This window comes from Astyanax mexicanus, chromosome 7 (assembly GCF_023375975.1).
Source record: "Astyanax mexicanus isolate ESR-SI-001 chromosome 7, AstMex3_surface, whole genome shotgun sequence".
NCBI lineage: Eukaryota > Metazoa > Chordata > Actinopteri > Characiformes > Acestrorhamphidae > Astyanax > Astyanax mexicanus.
Genome location: NC_064414.1, coordinates 47973570 through 47987191, shown reverse-complemented (window position 1 = coordinate 47987191; position 13622 = coordinate 47973570). Strand labels below are relative to the sequence as shown.

The 13622-nt window shown below is 38.7% G+C and overlaps 1 protein-coding gene across 1 annotated transcript in view; it reads left to right on the top strand.

The window, feature by feature from the left end:
- tbc1d9 (TBC1 domain family, member 9 (with GRAM domain)) overlaps positions 1-13622 on the top strand; it is a 67714-nt gene that overhangs the window by 33531 nt on the left and 20561 nt on the right. Inside the window, exons 7-11 of the mRNA XM_049481144.1 lie at positions 3477-3683; positions 4649-4822; positions 9230-9380; positions 10451-10665; positions 13120-13237. Of these exons, the coding sequence (XP_049337101.1) occupies positions 3477-3683; positions 4649-4822; positions 9230-9380; positions 10451-10665; positions 13120-13237 (865 nt within the window). The remainder of the gene's footprint in view (positions 1-3476; positions 3684-4648; positions 4823-9229; positions 9381-10450; positions 10666-13119; positions 13238-13622) is intronic.

Here is a 13622-nt window from a genome sequence, read left to right as displayed (position 1 = left end):
ATCTATCTATCTATCTGTGTAAAGGAGGCAGAGAAGCAGATTCTGGACTACAGTTATACAGTATTTATTGAGCCAATTGATTACACAAATCCACTGTGCAGGCTAGAAAAAGTAAGTGAACCTTTCAATTTAATAACCTGTAGCTCCCCCATTAGCAGCAATACCCTGCACCCTAGTATTTCCTGTAGCTACAGGTGCAGTGCAGTTACCCATTATTTGTAAAGGGTTTGTAACAGGATTCCTGCTTCTTTCTGCATTTGTAGACACTATTTATCTAACCATGGATTGATGTACACTCAGGCCTTTATCACTGCTAATTACCTCACACTCGCTTTGATCTGCTGCTTGCTGGACATGAATAGAGAGTGCACTGTTCATTAATGACCACATTGTCTAGCTAGTTTATTTATGTATTTATGCATATATCAGTTTTTGGTGTGTGTGTGTGTGTGTGTGTGTGTGTGTGTGTGTGTGTGTGTGTGTTGATGAGAACCGTGTTAGATGTTGTGACAGTGTAAAAGGCTGATGTAGGGAGCTGTCAGGCTCTGTTTGTGTTACTTAGTGTTCACCAGGACCCAGCTGTGTACCCCTAACTGATCAACCACTGCCCATATTGTGGTTCTGCAGTGTGTGCTGTGAGAATGACTTATGTGTCTTACAGTTTTTACGCTGTAATCTCACATATTTACACCAGGATGCCACAGGTCATGAAGCAGGAGTATAGTTTTTGTTTCATGGAAGCTAAAGAACATTGCTCTGAGCTGTGTGAAGTGCGTGTGGGTTCCTCTGCACTGAAAGTGAATGTGATTTCTGCCAGAGTCACTTTTTATCTCTTTGCACGGACGCCACCAGTCACGACCATACCATGCATACACTGCACTGTCCACGGTAGACTCTGTGTATATTTTGTGCTTGCCCGTGTGCTGCCCTTTTTTAAGAGACACAGAAGACAAAAGCAGAATGTTGTTATTTTTCCTGCATCACCAGATACTCTCTTTATCATGTAATCTGACCTTCAGAACCTGTGAGCATAACTGAATTCACAAAGTCAGTCTCTAACACTGATGAGGATTTGAGTTTCCTGGTGTTGTGCAGCAGAGCGTGCAGTGGATTCATAAGGCTGCTGTTATTGCAGTTTACAGCAGGCTTACCTCAACAGTTTCACTTCAATAATCTGCCGTTGTGAAGTACAGTACTGAGTATATAGAGTAACTGTTATTGGTGCCATTAAAGTTTAATCAAACTCTGGTGTTTATGTGGCTGGATATTAAAAACCATTTTGCTGTTCTGAAAGTTATTAAGCTCACTATTACAAACTCTATTATTCCTACTAAGTAAATAAATTATGACAGATTTCATATTTAATGATTTCTCATGACTGATTCCATCCATCCATTAACTAACCTACCGATCTATCTGTCTGTCTGTCTATGTACCTACCGACTGACATACTGATCTGTCTGTCTGTTTATATATTTATTGAATGATGTTCTAGTCTGTCTGTCTGTCTATATAACTACTGACTGATATACTGGTCTGTCTTTCTTTCTATATACTTACTGACTTATATACTGATCTGTCTGTCTGTTTATATATTTATTGAATGATGTTCTAGTCTGTCTGTCTGTCTGTCTATATAACTACTGACTGATATACTGGTCTGTCTTTCTTTCTATATACTTACTGACTTATATACTGGTCTGTGTATCTGTCTGTCTATATACCTTCTGACTTATATACTGGTCTGTCTGTCTGTCTATATGCCTACCAACTGATATACTGACCTGTCTGTCTGACTTTCTATATAATTACCCACTGACATACTTGTCTGTCTGTCTGTCTGTCTATATACCTAGTGACTTACATACTGGTCTGTCTGTCTGTCTATATACCTAGTGACTTACATACTGGTCTGTCTGTCTGTCTATTTATATACCTACCGACTGACATATTGATTTGTCTGTCTGACTTTCTATATAAATACCCACTGACATACTGGTCTATCTGTCTGTTTATATAACTACCGACTGATATACTGGTCTAACTGTCTATCAGTTAATCGATCTGTCTATCAGTCTATTTGTCTGTCTATTGGTCTATCTATCAGTCTTTTGGTCTGTCTGTCTGTATACCTACTGACTGACATACTGATGTGTCTATCTGTCTGTTTTCTACCTACCTACTGAGTGACTGACCAACCTACTAATCTTTCTACTGACCTTCTGCTTGTAATTCAGCCTTATTTTTATATTTTACTTCTCTATATTACATAAAATAAATGGTTTAGACCAGGGGTCTCAAACTCATTTTTGCCGAGGGCCACATTGGCATATTGGCTGTCCTCTGAGGGCCAGATGTAACTTATAAATATAAGAAAATGTAACCAGATGTATTACAAAATGAATGTAATTACTCCTTAATGTTAAATAACTCTCAATATACTATTTATTCAATCAAATATTACAGTTGCATGGAAAAATGGTTGCTTGTTGCTCTATTAACATAAATCCTTTTAATTTATAAGTTATATTAACTTTGATCAAAACGTTTGATACTGAAATAAGGCTTAATAAATATAAAATCAAAAATTGTGAGCTGTGACAGATTTAGCATTTCCTCAGATTTAGCAGTTCCTCATCCAACCACTAGTCGGAGCTGCAGCTGCAGCACCACAAGCCCGCAGTCTTTGCTTAGTCAGAGCTGCAGCCCAGCCACGGGCTACAGGGCTCAGCTGAGCCAGTCTGGAGCGTTTTTAAAAATTTGTAAGTTCTTCTGTGTATGAAATAAAATAACCCCACTAACCGGATAATACAGCTCTCTACAGTTCATCTTTCAGCCCAAGCAGCTAACAGCAGCAGTTTAGAGCAGCATCACGGAGGCACTGCTGGGATTACATTATAAACAGGTCAGTTAGCGCGCTGCTAACCTCAGGATGTTTATAACTACGGAGTTTAGTGGACACACCACGGCTGCAAGGTTAGACTGTTGAAGGCTACTGAAGACTACTAAAGCAGGCAACGCAGCGTAAGCAAAAAAACAAACAAAAGCCACACACACACACCAAAATACAAGTTAAGATAAAATATGAAAACGAACATAATAAAGCATAAATAATTAAATTGAATTGCGGGCCAGATGTATGTTTATTTTGTTAACCCGTGAGGGGCCGTATGAAACCGCGTCGCGGGCCGCATGTGGCCCGCGGGCCGCTACTTTGAGACCCCTGGTTTAGACTAATCACTTATTAGTCTGGTCTTAGTTTACAACCTCTTCACAAACTGTCTTTTTTCCAGCGATTAGATAAGAGCTGTACAGGACTAGCGTAGTATCGTTAGCTCAGCTAAATTTGCATTCCTGCTTTCTTTCATTCTGGGGTCTCAATATGGCTTTAATTAAGTGTAGTCCTGTAAAAGTGCTGTGTGGAACATTGTGGTCAATTGTTTCTCCAGCCTCAACCTGCAACATGTCTCCTACAGGTGACCATCGTAGAGAAAGCAGACAGCTCCAACGTCCTGCCTAGCCCCCTGTCCATCAGCACCAAGAACAGAATGACCTTCCTGTTTGCCAACCTGAAGGATCGAGACTTCCTGGTGCAGAGAATCTCCGACTTCCTGCAGCAGACCTCCTCCAAGATCTACTTCGAGAGGGAGATCACAGGCAGCCTCAACAGCTCTGATGATGAGGTTGGACCCCATAATTACCATCTGCCTTTTCTGAGTCATCCGCATCTGTCCGCTTTGTAGTGGTCTGTCTCTGAGTCTCTGGAGGCCTGTTTTTACTGCTGTGGCCGCAGATTACTAAAAGAAGCTGCCAAAGCCTCAGTAAAATTCACAATACATGAAACTAAGCTTATGTTAGAGCTGGCCATGATAAAGTGCAGGTTGTGCTTTAAAAGTAATGTCACTCTGTCAGTTTTACCATAATTATTTGGCTGAAATGGCTACACAAATCAATGTAGAATAATTCATACTGAATAATTACAATTTGTTTTACGCTAATTTGTCAAACTGAGCAACAAAATAGCAAAATAAAGTAAATTTTTATTCTGTAATCATTCAAATTTAATTAAATTAAATTAAAATGCATTTATCACTTATCACGCTTAGTATCAGTTTTCTGCTGCTACATACGCTGAGTGTTCGTGTAGCCAGTTGACTAGATGAAATATATGAGCTGTACAGAGCTAGAAGAGTAATGTTAGCTGATGTAGCCAGCTAGTTTACTTAGTCTTAGAGTTAGGATTTAAAAGATCAGCTGCTTTTCTCTGTTTAAACTCCAAATTACATTTAACTAAAATTGCACTGCTGAGGTAAATTTCTGATTAGAATAGCATCACTGAGGTTAAGTCTGTGAAAAAAATAGCACTGCTGAAGCAAATCTATGCATGTCTACCAGGATATAAAAATTCTCAATTTGTATTTTTTTTATATTTACATTTTAATAGATGCAAATTGTAGGTTTGTAATTGCTTTTATGCTTAAAATATATTTAGGTTGGGTAAAATTAAGAGAAATGTGGCAAAGTGTACTAGTGTTCTAGTAATCATCTGTCACTTAGTTTTTTCACTTAGTTTTTGTTAGCACTTAATTTCATGTGTACTTACAGTATGCGTGCATGTGTGTGTGTGTGTGTGTTTGTGTGTGTCCAGGTGTACTCCCAGCAGGGCAGTCTGCTCTCCTGCAGTCCTCAGCGCAGCAGTCTGGGCTCGGAGGGCGAGAGCGAGCGCCAGTTCAACCTCAACGACAACAGCGTTCCCACGGCAACACAAGCCCTCATGACCATGTACCGCCAGCGCTCACCCGAGGAGTTCAACCCCAAACTGGTACACATAAACACACAAACACACACTCTCATAGGGGTGGGAATCTTTTACTATCTCACGATTCGATTCGATTCCGATTTTGGGGGCCACGATTCGATTCAAAATCGATTTTTGATTCAAAACGATTTGATTTATAAAAATTTATTGAAAACTTATTGAAAAAAAAGCCTCCAAAATATACACTGGTCCTGGAGAAGGTAATGTGTTACAAAAACAATAAAATGTGCAGGAATGTGGGTCTTCAGTGACAGAGGAATCACTGGGATATCACAATGACGTTAATGAACAATAAATAAATAATAAATAACACTGCTTTATTATAAGGCTACTAGCGGTGGTGTGTAGGTGACGCTGCTGGGCTGATGTGATGATAGCAGTGGAGCGCTAAAGTTCAGGAGCAGCTGCTGATTAACTAGTTAATTTTAGGCCGTTGTATTTCTTCAGAAAGGGGGCAGGAGGTGGAGAAATTAATTCATATGGTCCATTCCTTAATTCCTCTGTGATGGGGAGCTGAAATTAGCTCTGATTAGCTTATTGTTATTTTTCCGTTCCGCCTTAAATGCTGCAGCCCGCTGCCACCTGTAGCGTTATTTAAGGTGGAACTGGAAAGTTAGCTAGTTAGCTAGCTAACAGAAACTGAAACTAACTACTAGCGATCTTTTTTATGCTTGTTATGAAGCATTCTGCCATAAAACATTAAAACTACACGTTAATCTAAGGTAATATAGTGCTTGTTCTGCCATCTTACCGGTGATTCTCATACACCTACGCTCTGTGTGGGTCTGACGGTAAGTTCAAACTGCAGCGGCCACGGTCGCTTTGGGCAGTGGGAGGCGGAGCGAAAAACGCTTCGTGCCGCTGCAGTGTGAACTTACCGTGAGGGGTAGGGCCAAGGGAAGAAATGGGATTGGACCTTAGAATCGATTTTGGGACATTTTAAATCGATTCTGAATCGTAGTAAATGAGAATCAAGATTCTTATGTGAATCGATTTTTTGGCACACCTCTACACTCTCATTACAATATATTAATCACTGTAGTAATAAATATATCAGTAAACGGTGTGTGATAAACAACTTACACAACTAATGTAAAGGAAGGTTAATTTAGGTAGGCTGTGTTGTAAACAAAACACAAAGAAAAAATATACACATATACATCTAATTAGAACTAACCAATTACAGCAAAATGTAATTTAAATTATAATAAAATAATAAAATGGCCAAAATATTATATACTCAAAATATAAATTCTGGTCATAAATCTGTCTTATAAACACTTCTTCAATGCAAAGTTATACCTATGTCCTAATGTTTGACACCCCTTTTAATAAACGCATTCAGCTACTTTAAGTTGCACTACACACTAAAGGAATAAAGAGCGCTTAAGAGAAATAGAAGCTAAGAGATAAATAAAATAAAATAAAATCAGTACTGTACACATATGAATATTATTGTATCCAAATATTCCTATGGTAGGTTTATGTTAAATATTGTTTAAAGAAAGTTGCAGATGATGTTTGTTTACATTACAGAAGAACATCTGTACAGCAGTGCAAATAAGTAAAGTGCAAGTGAGCGAATTGTGAAAGCAGTCAGTACAGTTCAGTAAGTGAGGGTTGGAGACTCAGAGGTGTCCACTGTGGTTAAGGAGTGCTACAGCTCTGGGGAAGAAGCTGTTAGAATGTCGACATTTCTGTTGGGTCTTTCATCAATAAATTCTGACAAAGTTTAAGGGACACTTTTTGTGTTCAAATTTTGTAGTAAACTAAAAACTGACATTTTGGAGTAAGTTGGGGAGTTGGGGGTGAGGTGGGGATATCCAACATCCAGGCCTCACTAATGCTCTTGTAACTGAATGCAATCAAATGCTCACAGCAATGCTCCAAAATGTAGCAGAAAGCCTTCCATGGATAGTAGAGACAATTTCTCTAAAAAAACAACAAAAGCAGGAAAAACTCCTTAATATTCTTTATTTTTGTGAAAAAATATTAGTGATCAGCTGTCCCAATATTTTTGATCATATATATCAGCTGGGCTCGGAGGGCGAGAGCGAGCGCCAGTTCAACCTCAATGACAACAGCGTTCCCACGGCAACACAATATATATATATATATATTAATAGTATGTTTTATATCTACATGCAAATCATGCATATCTAATGTAGGAATGTCCGTGTGATACAGCTTATATACAGAATACTAATCCTGAGAACATTATATTTCTACCACATGCTAGGGTGACCTCTGTTAATTTAATGACCACTGCTCATTAAATTATAGTTAATTAATAATAGCCAATTAAACATCCAGTATTATCCAGTGCATTTTCTGTTCATTGAAAGAGAACTGAGAGTACAGAGAGTGAGAGTTCTGTGAATACTGTGTCTATAAAACATAAAACACATTTAAAGGAGATTATATTAAAAACAGAAGGTATTGAAAACAGAAAAATGCATAACACATAATAGCATAATGAGTTACGATTATAATGCATCATGAGCTGTATGTGGTAACATAACATATAGCTATCATGTATAGCCTATTCTAATGTTGAAAGTGTCCGTTGCAATATTGTATAATTATAGTAATATAAACAGTTATAAACAGTTATATTATAAGCTTTTATAATGTTCAATATAAGTATAATTAATGAGTGGTTAAAAGCAATTATAGCATAGGTCATTGTGTGCTTTTAAGGAGGTAGCTTTGTTAGTCATAATGCACAATTCAAGCTTGGATTGTGTTTCTTAGTATTGATGTACAACATATTATAAACACAGTTTATGATGCATTATAAGCACAAATTTAAATTAATGATCATGTTTTTAATGCCTTATTAAACCTTAAAATGTGTTGTATGACTTATATAGATATGACATTCATAGAAAGTGTTGACAGATTTTACCAGGTGTTTTTAAGTATGGTTATCAAGCAGTTGGTGAAAATTGGTGCAAATCACTATTATTAGCAACATATCTGTTTTACATCTGAATTATGTTTCACATGTGATTTATAATTTGATGATCACACTTTGTAATAAATGTCTCTAATAACTGTGTAGTTACATGTTAAGAATTGGTGAAGACAACTATTGGTGAAGTGCACATTTTTTACAAAAGAATTTCAAAAGAAATGTTGAGTCAAAAATAGAAATACTATATTAATAATAATGGTGATAATGGGGGAGCTGAGTATTGCTAAGAGGGCTGCACTCGTGATTTCTGCAACAGCAAAAAACAGCATGTGAGCAGCTGGGCCTCAGCCTGCACTTCAACACATGGCTCAAAGGGTCAAACGAGGAAAATCCATCAGTAGTGTTAAAACCTAGCAGCATTCAGCATGTGTTTAGGTTAAGATCTAGGTTATTAATTTAGTACTTACTTAACAAGTGTCGTCACAAAGCTACAGAGCCCCTAAAGGGACGTGGTGTATTTTTTTTTACGTGAAAAGTGGTGAGCACCACATACTAAATGGTGAGCACCACTTACTAAGTGGTGAGCACCACTTACTAAGTCGTGAGCACCACTTACTAAGTCGTGAGACCACTTACTAAGTCGTGAGACCACTTACTAAGTCGTGAGCACCAGATAATGGTAGCTAGCAAGCTATAGTTTAAACTGGCATATGTTCCACAGTGTAATGTTGTGATTAATGGTAACTACTTTATTTCAATGGGTAATGTTTTAGCTAATGTTAGCTAGGTTGGCTAATGTTATCTATATTTCAGTGTGAAATGTTTTAGCTAACGTTCGCTAGGTTAGCTAATGGTAACTACTTTATTTCAGTGTGCAATGTTTTAGCTAATGTTAGCTAGGTTAGCTAATGGTAACTACTTTATTTCAGTGGGTAATGTTTTAGCTAACGTTAGCTAGGTTAGCTAATGTTAATTACTTTATGAGATTATATATATTTAGTCTGAAGAGAACCCAGGGGTAAAACTGGAGACTGTGAGAGAAGCCTTAGAGAAGAATTAGAATAGAAACCCATCTTCATCTGGTTGACACTAATGGATCCACAGTAATAAAATATAATAAAGGAATAGATAGAAGTGAGTCGGATATTTCACACTGGTGCTTATGTTTAAGTACCTTTAACTACTGAAGCCAGAGATCAATGCTTGTCATCTAAACTCTTTATTACCACATTTAATTTTATAATAATTTTAAACAGTTCTAGTCTTTTACTGTTGCTAACTGTTAACTATTAAGCAAAAAGATATGCATGTATATTAGAGACAGAGTCGAGACCAAGTACAGCCAAAATTTGATCAAAGGCCAACTTTAAAAGCAGGACTGCTGCCTGTGGGGTACTTTAACTAAATTGAGGCCCTGTTGTGCAGCCGTGTGTGTGCAAATGTGTGTGCTAAAGTGTTTTTGTGTTTTTGTGTGTTTGTGTGTGTGTGTTCAGGCTAAGGAGTTTCTGAAGGAGCAGGCCTGGAAGAATCACTTCACTGAGTACGGGCAGGGAGTGTGTATGTATCGCACAGATAAGACCAAAGAGCTGGTGCTCAAAGGCATCCCTGAGAACATGAGAGGAGAGCTGTGGCTGCTGTTCTCTGGTAAGACCAATACACACACACACACACACATACACACACACATACTGACATAAATAAAACTACAGGCAAGTTCATACTTCTAACAGAATATTAGCCAAGCTCAAAAAGTATATGCTATACAGCTCTGGAAAAAATAAGAGACCACTGAATGATGAGTTTCCTTGATTTTACCAAATTGAAAACCTCTGGAATATAATCAAGAGGAAGATGGATGATCACAAGCCATCAAACCAAGCTGAACTGCTTCATTTTTGCACCAGGAGCGTCATAAAGTTATCCAAAAGCAGTGTGTAAGACTGGTGGAGGAGCCAAAATGCATGAAAACTGTGATTCAAAACCAGGGTTATTCCACCAAATATTAATTTCTCAATTACTGAAATCACTCTTAAATAATATAACTTGCATATCATTGTCGTCTAATAAAAAAAAAACAAGTGTCTCCATTTATTTTTATTTTTAGTTTTTACATAATAATTTGAATCCACAAACTGTCCCTTACACTGTGTCAAAATTATTTTATGAAAGAACCAAAAGAAATTCTTCAAAATTCCCTGAAATAAACTCTTTTTATATTGTCTTCCATTTTGAAAGTTAAAAAGGGTTTATCTTTCCTGTATCTTTTCCTTGTTCTTTTGGAGATAAATGTTTTTCATTGGACAGCAGCGATATACTGTATCTTCATTACATTCACACATATACAGCTTCATTCCATTCTAACAGCAGTTTCTGGAGAGTTCAGTAAATTGAGTTTATGTGGTGGAAGGAGTGGCTACAGTGTTATCTGCTTTTACACATTTTGTTTGATCTATTTTTATGTATTTGCACACTCTGCTGCATGCATGGTTACACCCACCTGTTGGCCTATTTTCTCTATAGACTCTGTAGTCTCAGTAACACACATACAAACACACACTCACAGTCAACTCTTTGACTTAAAACCATTTCCTGTTTACAAGATGATGCTGAAGTGTGTGTGCGTGTGTGTTCGTGCGTGTGTGTTCGTGCGTGTGTGTTCGTGTGTGTGTGTTCGTGTGTGTGTGTGTGTGTGTGTGTGTGTGTTGTGTGCACAGGGGCGATTAATGAGATGGCCACTCACCCGGGTTATTATGAGGATTTGGTGGAGAAGTCCATGGGGAAGTATAATTTGGCTACAGAGGAGATAGAGCGGGATCTTCACCGCTCGCTCCCGGAGCATCCGGCCTTTCAGAACGAGATGGGCATCGCTGCCCTCAGGAGAGTTCTGACCGCCTACGCCTTCCGCAACCCCAACATCGGATACTGCCAGGTACACACATAAAAATATACACACAAATACACTAGCATGACAAAATTCATGGGAGTCCATAGTATGTAAATTGATTGTAAAGTGTTATGGCACGTGTCCACTAGCACTTAAGGGTGTTTTAACACCAGCACTGTTTGGTTCGGTTAAACGGACTCTGGTTGGTTTGTACGCTTAGTGAGGTTCGAATAAGCAGGTGTGAAAACAGTAATCACACTCGTATGCGGATCAAAACGACCAGTCCGGTCCCAAACGAACTCTGGAGTTCGGTTTACTTGTGGTGAGAACGTGATCCAGTCTTGATGGATGGATGGATGGATGGATGGATGGATGGATGGATGGATGGATGGATGGATGGATGGATGGATGGATGGATGGATGGATGGATGCCCGAGGGGAAATTCTAGACATCCAGCAGCAGACACAAAGTTACAAATTGAATACACAAAGTTACAAAATAAAATATATAAAAGATAAAGATACATATAAATACAATCAAATAAAAAATAGAATGTACAATGTAAAAATACAGTCTTTTTTGTGTGTGTTATGTAGAATGGAGGTAGTGCAGTTGAACAATAGACAGTGAACACCAGTTGATGTGCATAAAGTGAGGATAACTTATGTCAGCCATACAGAAAGTGCAAATAAACAGTTATATAATGATTTAATTCAGCAGTGCAAAAGATACGTAAACAGTAGATGGATGAACTAGTAAATGAACTACTAGTGCAAAATAGGGTAGAACTATAAAAATAGTGTTATAGCTGAGAGTGTGTCCATGGTGTGGCCAGAGTTGCCAGGGTGATACGACCCAGCTATTAAATATACTCCTTTTATTTGAGCTAAACTGCTGATAAGACGCAGTTTAATCTGATAAATTAGCCAGATAATGCTAATTAATTACCACAGCTATGAACAAACGCTGTCTCTGCTGCTCCATGCGGTGTACACATGCTGTGTGTGCTTCATTCACTACTCACAGTCGTGCAAATCTGTGTACTTTTTCTACATCTGCACTGCAGGTCTTAATGAAAACACTGTGTTTTAAAGGGCAGCGCTAATAAAAGCATCTGGTCAGGATACAACTTGTTTAGAGACATTTTACCAAATATTAGGGGCCCTAGGTGTACTATGTTTACTTCTGACCCTGTACTTTTGATAAGGAAATCCCAAAACCTTCGTTTTTTTAGTACTGTCCATATCAATGACTTACGGCCACAGCTGTAGATATGTATCTATCTGGGGACAAAAACCTTAGAATCAAAACCCTGGTTTTAAACTGCTTGGTATAAAAGTCTGAGTGAAGTTTCTTCCTCTACTTTTACCAATGTATTAAAACAAACACACACGCACACACAAATATACACGAACACACACACACACAGTTTTGGTTAACAGCAGGTGTGCTCAGTCGTGTGCGTTTCACTACACCACCACCGCTGGTTACAACCCACACGCAGCGCTCACCTTCCCACAGCACTACACCGACTGCTTTCATCTGCACGTAAACACCAGCATTACACATGCACTTTCTACAGAAACCACTGTTTTCACACACACACACACACACACACACACAAACACACACCCTCTTACTCGACCGCTCACACTCGCATGTATACACACACTCTACACAAACCCACATGTTCTATATGCTGTCCAGGACCCTTAAAGTGTCCACTCGTGAGCTTATACAAAACTCCTTCCCCACACACACACACACACATGCACTCACTCTACCACACACACACACACACACACTCTCACTCTACCGCACACACACACACACACACACGCGTGTATACACACACTTTACACAAACCCACATGCTATATATGCTGTCCAGGACCCTTAAAGTGTCCACTCGTGAGCTTATACAAAACTCCTTCCCCACACACACACACACACATGCACTCACTCTACCACACACACACACACACACACTCTCACTCTACCGCACACACACACACACACACACGCGTGTATACACACACTTTACACAAACCCACATGCTATATATGCTGTCCAGAACCTAAAAAAGAGTCTACTTATGAGCTTATACAAAACTCCTTCCCACACACACACTCTTAACATGCACACCCACACGTGCGTGTATACACTCAATTTACACTAACCCACAGGCTATATGTGCTGTCCAGAACCCTAAAAGTGTGTACTCGTAAGCTTATACAAAATTCCTTTACACACTCACACACACACACATGCACGCACGCACACACACACACACACACGCACTCACTCTACCACACACACACACGTGTGTATACACATAATTTACGCAAACCCACATGCTGTATGTGCTGTCCAGAACCTAAAAAAAAGATCTATTCATGAGCTTATACAAAACTTCTTCCCACATAGACACACGCATGCACACACACACACACACACACGCGCGTGCAGTGCACTGATGGAGTTGTTGTCTCTGGGCAGGCGATGAACATCGTGACGTCAGTTTTGCTGCTCTATGCTAAAGAGGAGGAGGCGTTCTGGCTGCTGGTGGCTCTGTGTGAAAGGATGCTGCCGGACTACTACAACACCAGAGTCGTCGGTCAGTGATGATCACACTACAGCACACACACACAAACACAAACACAAACTTTTAATTATTTTTTTTAAAGAAATTATTAATGTTATATTATGACTTTGAATAAATGTTTAACCATGTTAAACAATATAGGCAGTTTCCTAGACAGGAATTAAGCCTAGCTTTGGACTAAACAGCATTTAAATGGAGAATTTCTATTGAAAAGAAAATATTATTTAAGACTAGGATTACTTCCTTTCCTGGGAAACTGACCCAGTATTTTTAAAGGTATTTGGACAACCCTTCTAATGAAAGCCTTCAGCTACTTTACGTAGCTCCCATTGATACGTGACACAGATGTGTAACTGCAAACACATATGCTTGTCTAGTCCCTGTAGAGAGATTTATG